Genomic DNA, 21,355 nt, shown 5'->3' on the forward strand with positions numbered 1-21,355 from the left:
CTTGGTGAAAACCTTGCCTATAGCGTCTAGGAGAGCTATTTGTCTATAATTTTCAGGAGAATCCCTGGCGCCCTTTTTGTAGATAGGAATTAGCAAGCTCCCTTTCCAAGAATGTGGAACAATGCCATCATTGTAACAGGCTTTAAAGACGGGGTATAGAATTTTTCCCCATAAGGCACTATGAGTTTTCAATACAGAAATTGGAATTTCATCTGGGCCGAGGGCACCGGACGAGCGGAGGGCTTTAATTGCGGTTACAATTTCAAATTCGGAAGGAGGATCATAAGGACATAAATCTTCCTGCAATTGATTAAGATCAAACTCCTCACCATTACTACTATATAGACCCTGAACAAAATTTACCCAAGTCTGCTCATTTATTGATATCGGAGAGGGACTGGCTCTCACCCCACAACCCTCCCCAATTAGTGACCAAAAGGTCTTAGTCCGACCATTCTTGGCTGCTTCACGCAATTTACACCAAAGAGCATCTTCCTTCTGACGTTTTAATCTGACCTTCAGCCTGTTTCTTCTCCTCTTCAAAAGTGAAATTCTTTGTCTACGATCTGGAGAGGGAAAAAGGTATTGAGCCCTTACCAGCTTATTTATTTCCTTATTTAAATTAAGGAGATCAGAGGGAATTTTGGGCATTACCTTAGCTGTTAGTTGCTTTTGAGCTTTTGATTTTAAAATTTGTAAAAATGACTTAAAGCAGTCTAATTCTCTACCTTCCCATAAAGCTAAGTTATATACTGTATATTCCAGTAAGTTGGACAGATTTTTAATAGTCCCGGGGTTCCAATAGCACTTCCTGCTTTTAATATTAAAGTTCAATAAATCATCCCCAATTTTCCAATGATTTTTGGGAGATGATACATTTAACTTCAGCATCAAGACATTATGATCACTAAGATCGGTGGTTAACACTCCCAGGTCCTTCAAAAAACTAAAAAATGTGCTATCGACAATCACATAATCCAAAATCGAACCACCATTTCCTGATTTATGTGTTAAATGAGCAGGACTGTCAGAGGGAAACCTCCCATTGGCTATAATACAGTCTGCTTCGGTTAAGCTCTCTAGAATTAATTTCCCTCTTTTATTTGTTTTAATGTTCTTAGGGAATATGGCTTTTGGTATCTGGAACATTTCCTCCTTTGTTTTGTTTCTAAATAACCCTAAAGCTCCATTAGATATTTTTGCATTTAAATCACCCACCAGTATAATGTATGGGGGGGGACAGGATTCCTGTAGGCTAAGGATATAGGAGCAAATCTTCTTAATACCACAGTTATATTTTAAATCAGGGGGTAAGTAAGCATTTATTATTATGACCGATTTGTTCGAGCCATCATTCAGGAAATTTATTAATGTGATCGCCTGGAATAATTTATTCGAATCTACAAAGTGGGTATAATTCCATGTTATTTTGTTAGATAGCAAACAAGCTAGCCCACCTTTCGCTCGGCCCCTTATAGAGGGAGTGGCACTGCTCTCTAGCACGTAATAATCTTTCATGACTGGAAAGTGCCCTATTAGCCAGGTTTCCTGCAAGCAGATTATATCTGCATCTAAAGAGTTTAAAAATAACAATTTATCGGAACTCTGGGTTAAACCAGCAACGTTCCATGAGATTATTTTTAAGTTATCGCTAAAGATTAGGATTGACTCCAAATGAAGGACCCGATTTATTCGACAGAATAGAGGGTAACCAACTCCACTCGAAATCAGCATCTTTTACCCTAGTCTGTTTTAACGAGAGTGGATTATTAACTATCACTTGTCGCTTATTTTTTTGTATCCGTATTTTCAACTCTTCATTCTTTACAGGAAGATTATCCGAAGAACAGGCTTTCAACCCCTGATAGGTTAACAATCCTTTACAATTTTGGCCGACTAATTTGGCCGGTATGTGAATATCAACATCAATTCCTCTTATTTGAAATTCTTCTGCCCACTGGAGAATGTGGTTTAATACCAGTTTGGAGTAAAATTTCACACGAGCTATCTTTCCATTATTCGAAGTTATTAGATTTACAACATCTATATCTGCCGAGTGGATTAATTTTAGGCTCTCTATTTCCTGAAAGCAATTAACTAGTACAGATCTATTTAAAATCAAGTCTGGATCAAAGATGGGAATAAAATCAAGAAAAAGAGTATCTACATGTTCTCTAATCTTAGGAGCTGTCTTACATGTAATTTCAGGTACAACAACTTGTGAGAAAGGAATAGCCAAGGGATTAAGAATTGCTGTTGAAACTGAATCAGAAACGGGAATTGAATTTAAATCATTTACAATAGTACGTTGAACATCAGCGTATTGCTGATTTGTGTGGCTTATTAGTTCTTGTTGTACTACTGAAAAAGTTACCTTTGGACTTGACACTAGTTCATTTGATAAATTAGGATCCGAATCCACCAGATTGGAGTTGTCCATTAGAGAATCTTTAACATTTTCGAAAATGATTTTCCGTTGTCTCTTTTTATAGAATCTACGATTTAGTTTTCTTTTTTTCCCTTTTTGTTTTTTAGATACCTTTATTTCGAATTTATTCTCATCTGAGGGAGGCACTTTATCCAGTAAGGCCAACGAATTTAGGGTTTCTTTATTTGTTTGGGGGACAAAAATAGGAAAGATAGGAGGTAAGGTATTACTCTCTTTATTCTCCGATAGCGGAGAAGTCTTAATCTCTTGTCCAATAAGAGCGACACAATTATTTAAATTCCCATTCCTTTGAATGGGAGAGTGGATCGGGGCTATAAGGTCTGTATTAGTCTTACCCGGAGAATCAGATGCAGTAGGCAGATCAGTTATTATTTTATCCTTTGTTTCATATTGTTGTTCCTCACCTAAATTTTGAGGGGAATTTGTTATTTTTGGATAGATGATATCTTCCAGTCCTGCATGATTACTCAATAGTGCCTTTAGGATCAGGGTTACTGTATCAAAGACATTATCTGATCCATTTACTAATTTTTCCAAAAGTATTAAAATAGAAGAAATTAGTCGCTCTAGGGTAGTTAAGGAATCGGAGATTACATTATTTTCTCGTATATATGAATTATGTCGATCATTATCTTGATTTTGGTCGTGAGAGGGACTAACAAATAGATTCATTTCTGGGGTAGAAAAATCTGATTTATGAGAGGGTGTGCTGCTGTATAGATGCAACATAGGAGTAGCCATAATATCCTGTCTTGGGGTAAGATTCTGAGTTAAAACTTTCTGGGACTCAAGATTAATATCAGGAAGGGTGTAGTCCTCTGGAGGAATATGTAGCGGGGATGACGAACCAGAACATATATTTTGATCATTATTTAAAAAGGGAGAAGGGTTATGAGCTATAATTAATAATGGGGAACCTTGATTTACCACTTTAGTTACCAAGTTTTGGGTTTCTGGAGGGAGAACTATATCTTGTTCTTGATTCTTGTAGGTTAACACTTCAGTGTGGGATGGAGCTGTAATATCTGGCGAATTACTAACTATCTTATTCATGCAGAAGTCTTGTACCTGATCTTTAGCACTAATGATAGTATTTTCAGAATTGACTTCTTCTCGATCCGCTTTGTCTTTACCCTTATCCCATAATGAATATAACTGGCATGTACTTTTTACTTGTAGCGCTGGCCCGTTTCTATTTCGCAAAGGATTAGATTTGGTTTTAGAACAAGCTCTACCAACTAGTACTCGCCCGGATCTTCGTTTCTTGGTAGTCATCTTATATATAAAAAACGAGGGTGAATGTGGGACACAATACAATCCTATAAATATCAATAATATAAAGTTGAACAATGAAGATGGGAATTAATGGTTTAAAATGTTACCAGTATTAACCTAAATAAGAGATAAAAGGGATGTGTCCCAGCCCAGCCTCTATCAGTCTCTGTCGGTCGCAGTCGGTCCCGCCCTTGTCCCGGGCTTCTCCCGGGCTTCTCCCGGCGCCCTCCCGCGCGCTCCCGCGCAGCGGGTCTCTTCGACTGCTAATGAAGTGTTAAAGCTATGGGGGGGAGGAGCCGGCAGGGAGAGCAGAGGATGAGTTAACTAGTAACGTCATAAGGGGAGCACCTCTAGATCAAGTACTAATAAAAATAGCTAAGGCAAAGATGGAGGCGCAGGAGTGCATAGCTAACAAAGCTGCTAAAACATACTTAGCAAATAGAGAGAAATGCTACGAGTTTAATGAATCTGTGGGTCGTACTCTTGCTATACGAACCAGGCAGAATGTGTCTACCGGTCAAGTGCGCGGGGTTCAGGATGAAGCAGGAATAATAGTCTCAGATACAGAGGGAATAAGAAAATTTTATACCTCACTATATAATTAAGAGAACCCAACTGATGCCTCTAAGATAGGTGATTACCTCCGAGATATCCCAGTAACAATGTTATTGGAGAACGAGGCAAAGGGACTGGAAGACCCTTTTAGTTCCGATGAGATTTTTATTGTCTTGACTAGTTTACCCTCTGGGAAGGCTGCAGGACCTGACCAGATCCCAGTGGAATTAAAAAAAAATTTTTGGGACATAATTAAACAGGATCTGACAACTACAATGCAGCAGGCGCAGGGAGGGATATCGATCCCGAAAAGCTGGGCAGGGGCAGATATTGTCATAATTTTGAAAAAGGGCAAACCCCCTTACCAACCTGGATCATATAGACCCATAACATTGATGAATGCAGACACAAAAATATACTCGAAGGCATTGGCTCTTAGAGTTGCCAAAGTCATCAATAGACTTGTGAGCATTAACCAGCACAGGTTTATACCGGGGAGAGGCACCACCCATCACATACGAAAAGTCATTACCCTTCTTGATGCTGCAGAGGTAACAGGAGACCCGATGGCGATTATGTTATTGGACGCAGAAAAAGCCTTCGATCGGGTCTTCTGGGACTTTCTATGGTTTATATTGAGGAGGTTGGGTTTTGGAGGGAGGCTGGTAAGAGCGCTGCAGGTTTAAATGAGGCCCCAACCGCTCGCATTCGAGTAAATGCTGTATATACGCTTCAATTTAAAATAAAAAGGGGAACGCGACAGGGGTGCCCCTGCTCCCCACTTCTGTTCGCTCTTTATATGGACCCGTACATACGCCGCATAGAATTAAATAATATCTGCCCAGTAGACACTTATGGGACCCAATGCAAAATCCTGGCCTACGCCGACGACCTAGCGATTGTGACTCCTAAACCTATGGAAGCCATGGCAGTGGTTGAGATGGAAGCCCAACAGTTTGGGGAAGTGTCTGGTTACGCTCTTAACACTACTAAAACACAGATCATTAAAAACTGTAAAGTGCACTGCCTAGATAATCGGGTGGTGGAAAGTGGAGTATATTTAGGGGTAACAATCACAGCAGATCTAGACAAATTAGTGGAGGCAAATATAGCACCTATAATAAGCAAAGCCACGAATGAACTAGACAGGTTACATAACATCCATTTTTCAACAGTAGGACGAACTAATATAATTAAAATGATTTTTCTACCAACATTTTTATACCTATTTAGGGCTATACCTTTATTATTTGAGGCGAAATGGTTCAAAACTCTGGAGCATATGATAAACCGGTTTGTCTGGTCGCATGGAAAGACCCGAAGGGCATTGAGATTTATGGCACTACCTAGGGAACGTGGTGGATGGGCCTTGCCAGACTTAAAACTATATTACTGGGCGGCCTCCCTTCAATACATGGCAGGGTTATTAGGAGGGGGAGAAAATGAAGTACAAGATCAGTTAGGAACCCTAGCAATTTACACATTGGCTTTAGGAGATCATGCTGAGAATCTTTTCTTGAAAATTACTGACCATAGTTACTTTAAGAGGACTAAATTTAAAACGGTCAAAGCAGCACAAAGGATTTGGATTTCATTTGCGAAAAAGTTTGGCCTTGGTAGATATAACGCTTACACTAGGTTAAAAAATAATCCCAGTCTCCCTGATGATATATTCTCAGGGGTGGTCTTTAATGATTGGTCAAGACGCGGGATTACGAAGATGGGGGATATGATGGGAGCACAGGGGGTAATGCAGTTTAGTGGTCTGCAGGCAATATATGGTTTGGATTCAACTCATTTTTTTAAGTATCTGCAAATAAGGAGCTTTATGACGACAAACTGGAGGATTGGCGGGAATTAACTTGAATCCCATTCTGGGTATTATAGAGAACGGTACAGAGGGTACAATAGGAAGATTTTACTCTGAGTTGATAGAGCATCAAGTTGATGATTTGGAAAAGTTTGAGAATAAGTGGACACAGAAACTGGGGGTTGAGAAGAAATGTTTTCATAGATCATTGGAATTAGGTCAGAAACTCCTGTGTTCAGCACCACTTCAGGCACATTATAAGACTCTACCTATTATATCACACACCCGCCAGGATAGCGCAATGGGGAGGTACCGCTGGAAGTACGTGTCCAAGATGTGATAGTGATGAAGCTGATCTTGTCCATATGCCTGCAACGTGTACCCATTTAAAAACCACCTGTGATGAAATTGAACTATTTCTTAAAAACTCATTAAGGATAGAAATCACACTTACCCCAGCAGTGGTGATGTTTGGAATAAATCAGACTGCTACCCAGGTACCTTATGAATATTTCATATTCTTGGCTATGGCTGTTCTGAGACTATGTATTGCCACAGCTTGGCTGGACCGTATACCACCCACATTCCATCAATGGGTAATGAAGCTATTTACTATGTATAATCTTGAAAAAGCAATTTATGCTAGGAAAGGTGCAAATGGTAAGAAAATAGGTAAGGAAATATGGGAACCTATTCAAAGATGGAAAGACATAGATCCAGGGTAGGAGGTACTAAAAACAGTGCTTCAACAACTTAATTTTCTTGTTTGATTTATGTTTTGACTATATCTGATGAATATATATTAGGATTGTAATGTGATTGTTTATGCCGCTTTATCCTGTATAGCTTAAGATATACTGTTGGATTATATGATTTGGATTAACTTGTTATGTTGTATTATCTTATATGTTCATTTCTATTACCCTATATGTATATGTGTGCCCTGTACAAACATAAAATGGGGAAAAAATCTAAATAAAAATATATAAAAATAAAAAAAGTGGAGTATGTCCCAGGCAAGGACAACGTCATAGCAGATGCTCTAAGCAGACAGAGATCTATGTCCCACGAATGGGAGCTCGACCAGGAGGTGCTAGATCACATCTTTTCGGAATGGGGAACACCGCAGATCGACCCTTTTGCCACCAGGGAGAACGCCAAATGCCGCAACTTCGCAAGTTGGCATCCCCAGTTAATGTCCCTCGAAAATGCATTTTCCTTCGCTTGGCGCAACGTGTTTGCGTACGCCTTTCCGCCATTCCCACTGATACCAAGAGTCCTCAGGAAGATGAAGACAGAGCACTGCACTCTGGTTCTAATTGCCCCGTTCTGGCCGAGGCAGCATTGGTTCATGGACCTCCATCGTCTCTGTTCGGCCGCCAATCCGTCTGTCAACATCCATCCCTGCTCACGATGTCCAACGGCCAAGTACAGCACCCGAATCTGAGTTCACTCAAGTTATCGGCTTGGCTCCTGAGTACCGAGAGTTCTGCCAGCTAGACATCCCGCAGGAGTGCAAAGTTGTCCTCGCGAAGGCAAGAGCGGAGAGCACAAACAAAACCTATTCCTTAAAGTGGAAACGCTTTTGCATCTGGTGTAAGGACAAAAGTCTACATCCCTTTCAGGCTACCCCGGAGCAAGTACTTCCATACCTGCTACACCTGGCACAGTCGGTCCTTGCACACGCCTCCATCAGAGTTCATCTGGCGGCGATTTCACGGTATACAAGAACTTCAAAAGGTCCCTCTCTCTGGTCACACAGGTTAATAAAACAGTTCCTTAAAGGACTCTACAGATCCTTTCCTCGGCCACGGAGGGTTCCACCAACATGGCATCTCAATGTGGTCCTTAACCAATTGATGGAACACCCTTTTGAACCCATCCACAGGGCAGACGTCAAATACAGCTCCTGGAAAACAGCCCTCCTACTGGCACTGACCTCAGCAAGAAGGGTCAGTGAACTACAGGCTCTTTCAATGCAAGATCCCTTCATGCAGTTTAAGGAAGACAGAGTGGTTTTAAGAACTAATCCTCGGTTTATTCCTAAGGTCCTGTCGGACTTTCATTTAAATGAACCTGTAGTCCTCCGATCATTCTTCCCAAATCCCAGCACTGCAGCTGAAAGAACTCTGCACTCTTTGGACCTGAAAAGGTGTCTTAAATTTTACCTTGACAAAACAAAACAGTTCAGGAAAACAAATCAGCTATTCATCGCTTTTAGTAGACCAAGGAAAGGCATGCCGCTTTCCAAACAAAGTATTTCAAGATGGACATCTTTGGCAATTGCCTGTTGCTATGACAAAGCCAAACGGCCATTGCACTCAAAAGTAAGAGCTCATTCTACAAGAGCTATGTCCACATCGGCTGCACTGTTCGCTGGGGTGCCAATACTGGACATTTGCAGAGCGGCGGCATGGAAGTCGCCGCATACCTTCACCAGGCACTATTGCCTGGATACGGAACTGATGCAGGATGCAGCAGTGGGCCAGGCTGTGCTTCGCCATCTATTCCAATGAGGTGAGCCTTCCTCCTTCCCGCCATCCTTCGCTGGTATGCACATTTATTTACTTATTTTTTGTTATTTATTGATGGCTCATAGTCGCATGATATGTATTATCCAAAGACTGGTATATACTGTTCCATCAGAAATGTGCATATTGTATTGCTTGCTACTCTGATTCAGGCATGTGAATCTATGAAAGACACCCATAATACTGGATAAGAAATGCGTTACTTACCTGTAACTGCAGTTATCCAGTATTGGTGTCTTTCAAAAATTCACATGCAACCCTCCCGCCTCCCCTGGAAGGACTCACTTATTTCTCTAACAGTATTACGCCTACCTAGCTTGGTGCGTCCGAAAATCTGAGAGACTGAGGCTCCTGACAGGAAGGTTCTAGAGGGAGGTGATAGCTGATTGGCTACCTTCTGGAGTTTGGTCCTTTTTACAAAAGGACATAGATAGGCTACTAAGGTGAGGCCCTTGGGCCTATTTTTCTCTATATATGTCTATAAGACATTACTTTTCTATGTACCGGAGACTCCTGTCTCGACGACGGGGAATGATTCAGGCATGTGAATCTATGAAAGACATCAATACTGGATAACTGCAGTTACAGGTATGTAACGCATTTCTTAAGAACAGGGATGGAGCTGATTAGTCGCTGATGACTGCTCTCATTGGAGTTTCTGCGGGTCTCCTATTTGCCCAAATCTTGCTGGATGGAACTATAATGCCACCCTCTGTTGCGATTCATTGAAGGAGCAGTTCCGACTATAAAAACTCTTCCCTACTGTGATGATTGCCGGCATGTAGGTGGATGTCCTAGTGGATATTTATTTGTGTCTTTCTGCAGAATAGCAAATGGTATCATTTCCAATCAAAACGTCACTTTCTCTGTGAAAATAAAGACTAATAGAAATGAATTGGATTTTGTAGTGCCAGGTTATTTTAACAGTCTTTTATTTGTTTGGTGTATTTTCGATCAGCCATTAGGAATAAGCCAAGAAAATGTATTTTTCTATGCTCATACTTTTATAAATAAGCAGTTGCCATTGTGTAGTTATGGTTCAGATGCACTTCCATGGGAAAGGCATGTTTTTGATTTGCGTAGAACTTTTGACTCCGTGCAGGAATCCACATCAAAACTAGAATTGATAATTGCTTGGTTTGGTCAGATAAAGTCTAATTTTGGTAGAGATCCATGCAGAGGAAACCGATTTAAGAGAGGGGGCGTTAAGTTTTTTTTCTTATTTAGGTCCCATAGGAGATTGATTGTCCTTGTGACTGCAGCAAACAATGCTGAACAAATTTGCCCAACAATTGGCATGAAACTAGATCTTTTCTTAAAATGTTTCTTTATATTATGTAAATCCATTCAGTAGTTTATTATGACTTATAACCGCATACAAATGTTGCAAGATGGGCCTGAAAGCTATACATTTTTGATATCTCTGCAGTTTTAAATCTCAAGCAAAATATCACTACTTCTGTCATTAACATTTTCATTTTATATCAAATGCGATTGACTTCAGAATGGGTGTGAATTTTTATTTACGACTGTCTTGAAACTAGTGTAAAAAAATATTCCATATTGAGAAGGATGGGAACCATAAGAGTTGCTAGATCCTAGAAGAGTGCTAAGGGGCTCCCAGAAATGTAGAAAAAATGCATGGAAAAAACTCACACAAAAATGTGGCATAAAAATCACAATTGTCACAAACATTTTAATTAAACTATTTTAAGGACGTCAGAAAAGTACTGTTTTATGGTGGAAAATGAAGGTTTGGAAATTGCGAGTGTTCAGCAAAACATTTGTAAAAATGAAAAATATGGGGAAATTCTCATAAAAAAATGCAGAACATAGCCAACAAAGATTGTTCATACTGGGGGTTAGCTACCCAAAGCAGGTGGATTGCACAGCCTGGCCACAGGCCATGTGATTAAGCCAACCCCTGCAGCGCACAGCAAATGCTTGGCACAGCTGGGGTTTTCCTGCCCGTTGAGGTTTGGGCCATCACCACCAGACATGCACTTATCTTGCAGACAAACTGCCCAGCACACCCGTAGCAGGACACCATAAGACTCCAGATTAAGAAATGCAAAATAAGACAGATCTTTTCCTTCTATGCGTTCCAGGATCTGGAATAACATCCCTATAACCATCAGGACCATCCCAACGCTGCTACAGTTTAGAAAAGATTTGCAAACACATCTCTTAAAGCAGGGGTCTCCAAACCGGTCCTGGAGGGCCAGATCCATGCCAGATTTTTAAAATAACTACATGTATCTCAATGGGGATATCCAAAAAATCTGGCATGGATCCGGCCCTCCAGGACCCGTTTGGAGACCCCTGTCTTAAAGACCAGTACATCACATCACATCACATTGCATTAACAGTCCATAAATCCGCTACACCTCCTATCACTCATTGACTTTATACTTGTCTTTGACCCTGTGCCTTTTGGTGAGGTTTCCACTATAGAAGTACTCCATAAATTCATATTAAATTGTTCATTTGGCTGTTAGGGCTGATACTCGAGTGGGTCAAGCTTCTCTAAAGATTTGTTTTAGGTAAAAACTTCTATTCCGATCTTCTAAAGAGGAGGAAGACATTGCTGTGAATGCTGTTCTACCGTTAATACTCTGGGATGGATCCAGTGTTGAAGACGCATAAGTTACTTATCCATCATACTGGCTGGCCGGTGAGGGCATTCTTCCTATATTCGTATCCTATTGTCCTCACTGTATTCCTAAAATATTGCCTGTATGTCTGAATACTAAAACAATAATTCTGTTGCCAAAACCTCTCATTTTAAAAATACAATTTAAAAGTGTCGCCATCTTTTGTAAACGCCTACAGCAATTCCAAACATTACTACTTTAATTTCTGAATTTCCGAAACATTTTATAAAACTGAGTTGGAATAAGAACTTTTTTATTCAGACTGTTAAGCAAATTGGATTTTTTAAGGTGCTATTTGGCAGCTGAGGTATTAATTCCAAGGTTATTAATGTGAGTAGAATACCCTAGTTTGATCACTGTTATTACAAGTAAGTAACTTTCATCTTGTCTTTAAATTCCTTATTGGCTTTTAATGGGTTAAATTTTTTCTATTATTTGTAGGGAATTGACGTTATTCTGGAGTAAACTACAGCAGCGAGTGGATCCTTCTGTACAAGTCTATTTAGAAAGATGTCGTCAGCTTTCTTTGTTAACCAAAACAGTCTATCACATTTTCTTTCTGATCAAAATCATACAGTCAGAGGTAAATATTTCTTATTGCATTCTATGTGTTAATTGTGGATTCTTAATGTATGTATAGCCACTTTGATGGTGTTATTGTGAATTAATAATTGCTGCAGGAACGTCTATATTTGCTGTTCTCCCTGCATAGTTTCTTACTGATCTCCCTCGGATATCAAAGAAGAAATGTAAGACTTTCTCTTACTTTTCAATTGTAGGGAGGTAGAAGTGTAGATTGGCTCCAAAGCCGAAGCTGTCGCTGAAAGAGGACTTGGCTAGTGATTCCTTATATCATCTATCCAACACTTCTGCTATTGTTTCAGATCTCAAGTACATCCCAAAATTTGTTCAAATTTCATTTTCTTTTTTTGCCAATGGAGACTGCCTTTTTCCGACAGGAGTTTTGCTCATTTGGGAGTTTTAGTGGTGCATCCTCGTATATTCCAACTGATTTCAATCACTGGAAAGATTTTCTGAATCTAGAAAATAGTTTTTTCCTCCACATAAATAGGATTGTGTGGGAAAAATGTATCCGCCATTGCTAGGCTCGGGTATGTGGCCTTCTGGAGCAGCCCAATTTTCGAACCAGCCTAAGGGTTATGTTATTTGTTTCTAGGGGGTGCAGTAATCTGTGCAGATATCCATGTGCTGTGCTGGTGAGTGAGGCTAGCCCCACAGGCGGGATGGTGACTATTCAAGAAGTGAGGAGGAGGCTCTAATGTGTGGTGGGAGGTTGTGCCATACTTTTGTAGCAATGTGTGCGATGGCATGACCTCCAGTACTACTTTTGTCAATGCGTTGGACTTTCGCTGAGCATCTAGTGGGTGGGCCGGTGGAAGTGTATGCTGTTGTGTAGGTAGGTTGGGCCTGTGTTGTGTAGTGGCTTGTATGTATGGGTGAGAAGTTTGAACTGTGCAGGTGTAGTGCAAGATCGGCGTTGTAGCTTGCGTTCAAGTCCGACTGTGGCATTCTGGCTGATCTGTAGTCTTTTTGTGAGCTGATTATTTATTCCTACGTTGAGGGAGTTACAGTAGTCCAGCCTGCTGGTGATGAGGCCTTGAGTGATTCTGTTTCTTGTGATGTGTAGTTGACATTTGTCTTTCTTTGTACCCTCGGTGTGTAAAAACAGGATTCTGTGATGGCATTTACCTGGGCAGATATGTCTTACTTGTTGATAATCCCAAGGTGTTTTGCATGAGGGGTTGGTTCAAAATCTGTGGGCCACCAGCTGGAGTATCACAGAGAGACATCCTTCCTCAAAAATCACCACCTCTGTCTTGTCGGTGTTCAATTTGCTACAATTTGAATTCATCCAGGTGGGCACTTCAGTAATGCAGTCGCTGTGAATTTGTTCTTCGTGTTGGCGGTCATGTTGTTCAACATAAGCGAGAATGTTAATGTTGTGAACGCAGTCAGTGTTCTCAGGAGGGGTCATGTAGATGTTGAAGAGGGTGGAGCTATGTGATGATTCTTAGGGTACTCTTCAGATGAGTTCCCAGACTTCTGAAGAGTAGGGAGGCATGGTGGCATTGGAGTTCTTCCAGTTAGGAATCTGCAGATCAGTTGAAGGACAGGTCCTTGGATTCCAGTCTTGTGTAGTCGTGTGATCAGGATAGATTTGGAGACACGGTCAAAAGCCACTGAGTGTCTAGAAGGATGTGGGGAGCAGTTTCTCCTCCGTTTAGAATCGTACATATTTCATATTTTGCTGCGATAAGGGCTGTTTCTGTGCTGTGGTTTGGTCAGAACGGTGTGGTGTTGAGGAGCTAGTGGGCATTGAGGTAGTCTGTGACATGCTTGTTGATTGCTTCTTCCAGAACCCTGGCTGGGATTAGTAGGTGGAAGATGGATCTATAGTTTGTGAGCTTAGTTTGTGCTGCTGAGGGCTTCTTTAATGTGACGTTGACTGCTGCATGCTTCCAGGTTTCCAGGAAAGTGGCTGTGGCTGTGGCAAAGGAGGTGTTCAGTAGGAGGGAGAGGTCTTTGTTCATTGGGAAGATTTCTTTATTGTAGGCTTGGTGGCAGTGGTCTGACAGGTCCCCTTAGTGAATAAAGTTCATGATGGTCTGTATTTATGTTGTTACACTGGTCTGGACATGTGCTTCGTCTGAGGTTGGCTGACTGGCTGCGATGGTGCTTGGGTCGCATTGGGGGCCAAAGTTGTCATATATTTTGGCGAGTTTGCTGCTGAAGAACTCCGAGGTAGTTGCCAAGTTCTTGGGAAGGGGTGATGCTGCTGACTACAGTTGTGAAGTCCTTGACAATGGAGGAAATGTATTTGCTGCTGTTGTAGCTGGTATTAATGCTCTCTGCCATGGCCTTACACTTGGTTTTCCTTGTTTCGCAGCTCGATCTCCACTTTGTTTTAAACAAATTTTATTGGTTTTCAGAACTACCAAAGAAGCAAAACCAGCAAGCATTATACACAATACAGGCATATCGTAGAGATTTTCGGCACCCTATAACACCCCCCAAGGTCTGCAGAACATCAGACCAGAACCCCCACCCCCAACCACACACCCTGCCATCATCAGAAAGTGACATTACATAATCATGCTCCGTGCACGCATGCCACCCTGTTGCATTAAACAGGTGAGTTGCTCACTACAAGTCTATCCACCGGGTCACTGTAACCCGGGGCCCCAAGAGCGACAGGTATGTGCTTCTATACGTGGCCCAGCCCGCCCCAATTTTCCCGTGTTTTCATTTCTTTCAATTACCTATACTTGGTGGGGACTCCGCCTTCCAGTGTTGTGCAATGTCCCGATTGGCTAGTGTGAGACCCAAGAACAGCAGGTGCCTTTTGTATATGTTTCCCCCCAATGTCCTCAGTGCCTTGGAGAAGAATCAGTCGCAAGACCTAATGCCAGTACAGAAATGTTGCAACGGGCAGAAGCTCCAGACCGTGTCCAAAAATAAGCCACAGCAGAGACACATGGGAGACTGGATAGCCCCCATTCTGTACAGGCATAAACGTGTGTAATAGGCCCTGTGGAGGTACTTGAAATGAATCAACCAGTACCGGGTGGAGACGACTGAGTGCCAAGGGCTGGATGCATCAGCTTAGCCATCAGTCAATGTGGGCACATCCGCCTCCCACTCCGCCAATGTCTTATGGATAGTGGTAGTGGAGTGTGTAGTGATTGTTTGGTATACTCGCCTAGTTTTGTGGGCCCCCAAATCCCCCATTGGCAGGCGGTCCTCAAGCGGGTGAAAGTCAAGCAGAGTTGTGAGATCCCTGATGGGGGGAAACACGGTGTGACAAAACTGCAAATATCTATGAAATTGTGTTTTGTGAAGCTGGAATTCATCATGTAGCTTCTGGAACGATTTGAGCGTAGACCCCTGCATTATGCCCCCAACGTGGAGATAACTGTCATCCTACCGGCGGAACACCACCAGGGATGAGACTGGCCGGAAATGGGAACCCTGCCAAAGAGGAGTCGCGCCCGTAAGCTTACTCCACCAGCCCATCTGGCGAGCCACACACCTCCATATCTGAATGACCAACAAAAGCGAGGAACTATAGAGGAGTTGGAGCAGCGGGGTTTCCGCCATGAAAAGTCTCTCCGCTACATACGCCGGATATGCCTGAAAGCAATACCACCCCAATCGATAATCACAAGCAGGTGTGAAGCACAATAATATGCCCAGACGTCTGCCACTGCAATCCCCCCCACAATACGGTGATTGCACACATGTCGTGAGTGCCACCTGGACTGCACCCCTCCCCCCTCTCCCCGAGGAGCCTGTTCAGAAGAGCATTGATTTGGCGGAACCAAGACAGGGGGATAGGGAAGGGCTAGTTCTGCAGCCGATATGCCAAACGTGGCAGAGTCACCATTTTAAAAATGGCAGATCTGCCATCTAACGAAAGAGGCAGTTGAGAACACACAGTTGTCTCGCCTCATGCCACCGAGAACAGTGACGTGATGTTATTCGACCACGCCACTGTCTGGCACCGCGCGATAAACACCCCCAGATGTCGAAAACCCTCATTCGCGACAATCAACTGCGAGGCCCAGGCTTGAGACCGCAGATCATCGGTGATATGGAACAAAATAAACTTAGAGGGGTTAGCGTAGAGCCCTGAGGTCTGCCAAAGATCTGCAGAATCGGGAGCACTCTGGCCCCAGAGACCCATGGATCCGACTTGAAGAACAGGGCATCGTCGGCATATAGCGCAATTTTATCTGTGTGCTCCGGCGACTAAACTAGACCCCGAATTACAGAGTCTATGCAAACCCAGGCAGCCAGGGGCTCGATGGCTAATGTGAACAGGAGCGGGGAGAGTGGGCACCCCAGCCTTATACCCCTACGAATGGGAAAGGGGCAGAACAATGGCCGGCCACTCGATCCGATGAGGCCTGTATATAGTAACTGAACATACGCCCTGAAGCGGGGGCCCAAGTTTACTGCCTCCAAGAGCTTGAAGCGGTACCTCAAACTCTGTCGAAGGCCTTGTCAATATCAGCAAGCAAGACAGCTGCGTGGCGCCCCAAACGGTGGGCCTCCGCCACAGCATTGAGGGCCCATCTAATATTGTTTCTTGTGGACCAGTGGGGCATGAAGCCCGCTTGATCCGGATGCACCAGGTCTTGTATGCACTAATGGAGTCGGTCAGCCAGGACCTTACTCAGCAGCTTAGGTTCAAAATTCAGAAGATAAATGGGGCGGTACAAGCCTGGCTCCTCCGGTGGGCCACCCGACTTAAGAAAGACCACTATCTCCATGTGCCTCCAGTCCGGGGGCAGTATGCGCCTCTCCGAGGCATCGCAGAGTGCATCCAATAAGTGGGGTTCCAACGTCTCCAGGTGGGGCCATAGGAAGTCACACAGAAACCCGTTGGGGCCAGGCGCATGTCCCGGCTGTATATTGGATAGAATGGCCCGCAGCTTGTCCAAGGTGATGGGTTCCTCCACAAGAAAGGTGTCAATAAGAGGTTCAGCAATAACTTCCAGTTCCTCATACAAATCAGTGTAAAAATCTGCAAAGGCCTGTACAACCCCCTCCGGGGAGGCGCACATTACCCCTGTGGGGGACAGCAGAAGAGGAACCTGCTTCGGGCCGCCCTAGCCTGGTAGAGCCTATGCAGCATCTGGCTACACTTGTCACCCTATAGGTAAATCCAATGCTGGGTAGCCAGCCAGGCCTCTCTGGCAGCATCCGTGTGGGTTTGGTGAGCTGCTGTTGGGCATGCAGGAGGTTCCTTCGGACAACAGGGTCTGAGCCCTCCACCACCAGAGACTAGAGCTCCGCTTATCTATTTTCCAGGTCAGTCACCTGGGCCAAGCGTCACTTCTTCTCCCCGGTGCTGTAACTGATATCAGCCCGACGAATCGCGAGTTTGAACACCTCCCACAGAGTAACTGAGGACTGGCAGGAGTTAACGTAAAAACTGAGATATTCAGTCATTGCCAAGCTCAGCATCTCCTGGTACTTCGTGTCGTGGAGCAGCCAGGGGGACATACACCATCTATATGGGGCCCTTTTAGTCAGCAGGTGCAACTTGAGTTGAATCAGTGAATGGTCTGAGAGACCTCGGGGCAATATCGAGGTATGTGAAACCCTATGCAAATAACTATGTGGGATAAACAAGTAATCAAGGCGGAAAAAAAGTGGGATGGAGCGATGATGCGTAGGAGAACCCGGCTTCAGAGGGATGAAAATGATTCAGAAAAGGGTGTGGTGATGAACAGAGTGTCTGAATTAAGCAGACCACTCTTACCCAGTCCAAAGATCAGGGCTTGATCCATCACCGTTATTTAGCTCACTGCACCATCCCAGCTCAGAACCTGGCTACATGCAAATTAGTCTGATCCTGGCCCAGTGCATCATGGGAACAGGGCAGACCAAACTACCAAGCCAATTCTTATACAGGGAAGGAAACAAGCTACCGGGGACCGGTTTCTGGCATTTCAGCCGTCGTCGGCCCGGCTTGCTTGAATCCTGATGGTGCAATGAGCCTTGCTCACTGCACCATCAGGATTCAAGCAAGCCGGGCCGACGACGGCTGAAATGCCAGAAACCGGTCCCCGGAAGCTTGTCTCCTCTCTGGTGAAGAATTGGCTTGGTAGTTTGGTCTGCCCTGTTCCCATGATGCACTGGGCCAGGGTCAGACTAATTTGCATGTAGCCAGGTTCTGAGCTGGGATGGTGCAGTGAGCTAAATAACGGTGACGGATCAAGCCCTGATCTTTGGACTGGGTAAGAGTGGTCTGCTTAATTCAGACACTCTGTTAATCACCACCCCCTTTTTTTGAATCGTTCAGAGGGATGAAAGGCCCACCACCTGTCCGCCCAGCCCAGGTGGACATAATGGGGGGGTACATCGGGTTGACGAGCACTCCACCTGTCAGAGGGAACCATAATATCATTCCAATCACCCCCCAACACATCAGACCCCCTAGAAAATCACCCCATAGCTGTGTAGTGGCAGGGGGCATAGATACTGCCTAAGGTGATCTGTTCTCCGGCAATAGTACCCGTAATCACGGTGAAGCGGCCACCCTTGTCCAACCAGTGTCTCGTTACCTGGAGCGGCACTCTACAATATATTAAAATGGTTGTGCCCCGTGCCCCTCGGGAGAAGCCTGAATGGTATACTGTAGTGAACCCATAACGAGCCATGCATGGAGCTTTCGTGCCAAGAAGATGCGTCTCCTGGAGCAAGAGAACGTCAGCCGCATAACGCTGAAGCACGGCCCCCTGTTTAACTTTATTTAGCAGGCCTCATACGTTCCAGGCGAGGACGTTTAGGGTTCCCGGTGTTGACTTACCCATCGTGTGTGCCATTCCTAGTTGTCCGGATGAAGTGGGTCGGCCAGTGTGCACCCGACAGATGATAGTGTGTGTGTGGTGTGAAAACAAAACAACCCAGAAACTATCCCCATCATCCCCTCCACCCACCCCCACCCCCTTACTTCCAGGAACATGAAGTATCTGTTGCGGTGTAACCCCAACCCCCAGGCCCTCAACTGGATAGCCCAAGCAATTCCTCCAATGGATCCCCCGTCCCAACATTACCCAAACAGATGGGGATTACCATGGCAGTTCCCTCTAGGGCAAGTAGTAGAGACCCCAGCCCTAAACCCCACAGTTGCTAATGAGGCCGCAGTGAAGTGTCTTAGCCCGTCCCTATAGTGAGCAGGAAGCAAATTTGGCCAACGAGTCCCAATCTACCTCAGTCCCCGGTGCCCGCCTGTTCCTGGGCAAGCCAGTTGGAACAGGATCTGTTGCGTCTCGATGTTGCGTCTCTGCCCTGGCGGGCACTCCGATGCGAGCCCTGGGAGGAGTCAGAGTCCAGTGGAGGCGACAAGTGCGGCTTAAGGATCCTGCGCTTATCTGTCCACACAAAGACCTCCTCCGGAGTGTCGAAGGAGAAAGTTTTAGCATTTTAGATCACTTTCATCCGGGCCGGAAACAGCAATTCATAAGAAAGGTTAAGTTCCCATAGCCGCCTCTTGGCCGCCACAAATGACTGGGGTTGTTGCTGCACCAGCTTAGTGTAATTGGGGAAAACCATGATGGGATGTGACTGAAAAAAACATTTTGTCTTTATGTAGCCGGGCATACCAGAGAATGGCATCGCGGTCTGCGTAGTTAAGGAGCCAGGCAATCATGGGCATCCGGCGCTCCCCTGGTGGCGGCTTCTTGATCAAGACGCGGTGAGCCCTATCTACCACGAAACAAGGGGACGTGTCCTCCGGGGGCAACAGCGCCTTGAACCACTCCGAGATGAACGTGTCCATGGATACGCCCTTGCAGCCCTCTTGAAAGCCCACCAAGCGTATATTGTTGCAACAGGACCGCCCTTCTGCGTCTTCAACTCGGGCCGCCATGTCTTGCTTGTGCTTGGTCAGCTTGTCCACCTTTTGCTGGAGCACAGATACAGAGTCTTCCACAGTAGAGACCCTGGTCTCTGCTTCGGTGATATGGTCAACTGCCTTCCGCAGAACTTGGCGGAGAAACGATACTTCCGACCCCGCTGCGCCAATCTGGGCCTCCAGAGCGGTCCTAGATTGATTGATTGCCTCCATCAGCGTTGCAGTGTCTGAGGACATGCTCTCCGTGGAGTCTCCCCTGGAAGGGGTTCATGGTGGTGTAGCGATCCATTGTGTGCTGCTTGGGGGCCGATGCCCCCTGCTGACCATTGTCGTGTGCTCCCGCCGGGCCACGCCCCCCTCGATCTCCACATTTCATTCAAGTTTTTTTCAGTGCTGCCTGGTCATCCTGAGTTCTTCTGTGTACCAGCTGGCTGTAGTTATTCTTGTTGTTTGATTTTGTTTGATGGGGACCAGGGTGTTGTCGCAGGCTGTGATCCAGGCATTGAAGTTTGATAGGTTGCCTCTGTGCTTGAGGGCCAGGCGGTTTCTTGGAGAGGGTGGCAACTCAGTTCTCCTCTGCTGTGTTCAGACCTGTAGAGGATTTTTTATTTTTATGGTATGGGATGTTGCTCCTGAATCTGACTAGGGCATGGTAGGTCCAGGTGATGAGTGTTTGTTTGTTAATTGTATGTTTCTGAAGATCGGGCTGAGAATGTGTCCCCTGGTGTGGGTGGGATCTGGTAAGTGCTGCTTGATCCTGAGGTTTTAGAGGAAGGAAACTGGGTTGGAGTCTGTGAGGTCATCCAAGTGAAAGTTGACGTCCCCTAGGAGGATTTAGCCACTGAAGTCGAAAAGTGGTGCTAGGAGGTCCATGGTACATTGGTGAAGCTGGCGCAAGGTCCAGGTAGTCTATAGATCAGTGTGTCTCACAGTGTGAGGTTTGCTTTGATTTGTATCGTGAAGGTGAGGTGCTCCATGCAGATGTTATCTTTTTCTGCTGAGGTGGTGCAGCAGTTGGTGGTGTTGAAGAAGAGGGTGATGACTCCTCCAGGTCTGTATTGCCGGTTTTGCCTGATGATTTTGTATCCAGCACTGGAAAGAGCGCTGTAGGGAGGAAAAGCCTGAAAAAGGCGAGGCACAGGCAACACTAGTAGAGCGTGTGTCACAAGTAAGGGAAGAACCAGGCAACCAGGATTTACATTACAGGGAAAAACAAATAAAAAGGGGCAATAAACAGGGCAGAATATGAAGAGTAAGAGTCACAAAAACAGCGTAGATGGAGGAAGAATGAGGGAAAGAGATTAAGAGCATGTCCCACAGCAGGGCAAACCGAGGTGAGAGAGAGTATCACAGAACAAAGCTGAGAAAATGAGGGGAGACCGTCCCTCTACAGTGCAAAAGAGGAAAGTCACAAAACCGCGCGCAGAACAATTTAGGAAGAGTCCCAGGACAGGGAAGAGAGAGAGTCACAAAAATGGGGCACAGAAAACAAAGCAAGACTGACGCAATACAGGGCAGAAGGTGGAAAAAGGGTCACAAAGGGCACAAGGATAGCACAGTGTAAGAAATTGGGTTTTTGCGTCAGGTGATGTGTTAACCCTTCTTAAGCAACAACCACAATCCTAGTCAAGGTGAAACACAAACATCACTAAATTAACCTTTGCTCAACTCTTTGCTAGCTTGGCACAAAGACAG

At 44.7% G+C, this 21,355-nt stretch overlaps 1 protein-coding gene across 2 annotated transcripts in view; it reads left to right on the forward strand.

Moving 5' to 3' along the window:
* The window catches only part of ZNF292 (zinc finger protein 292), a 635,852-nt gene that overhangs the window by 550,230 nt on the left and 64,267 nt on the right, over positions 1 to 21,355 (forward strand). For both annotated transcript variants that reach the window (XM_086926593.1, XM_086926594.1), the window contains one exon: positions 11,716 to 11,857. In XM_086926593.1, the coding sequence (XP_086782719.1) occupies positions 11,716 to 11,857 (142 nt within the window). The remainder of the gene's footprint in view (positions 1 to 11,715; positions 11,858 to 21,355) is intronic.

Source organism: Lissotriton vulgaris, chromosome 6 (genome assembly GCF_964263255.1).
Source record: "Lissotriton vulgaris chromosome 6, aLisVul1.2, whole genome shotgun sequence".
In the NCBI taxonomy this organism is placed as follows: domain Eukaryota; kingdom Metazoa; phylum Chordata; class Amphibia; order Caudata; family Salamandridae; genus Lissotriton; species Lissotriton vulgaris.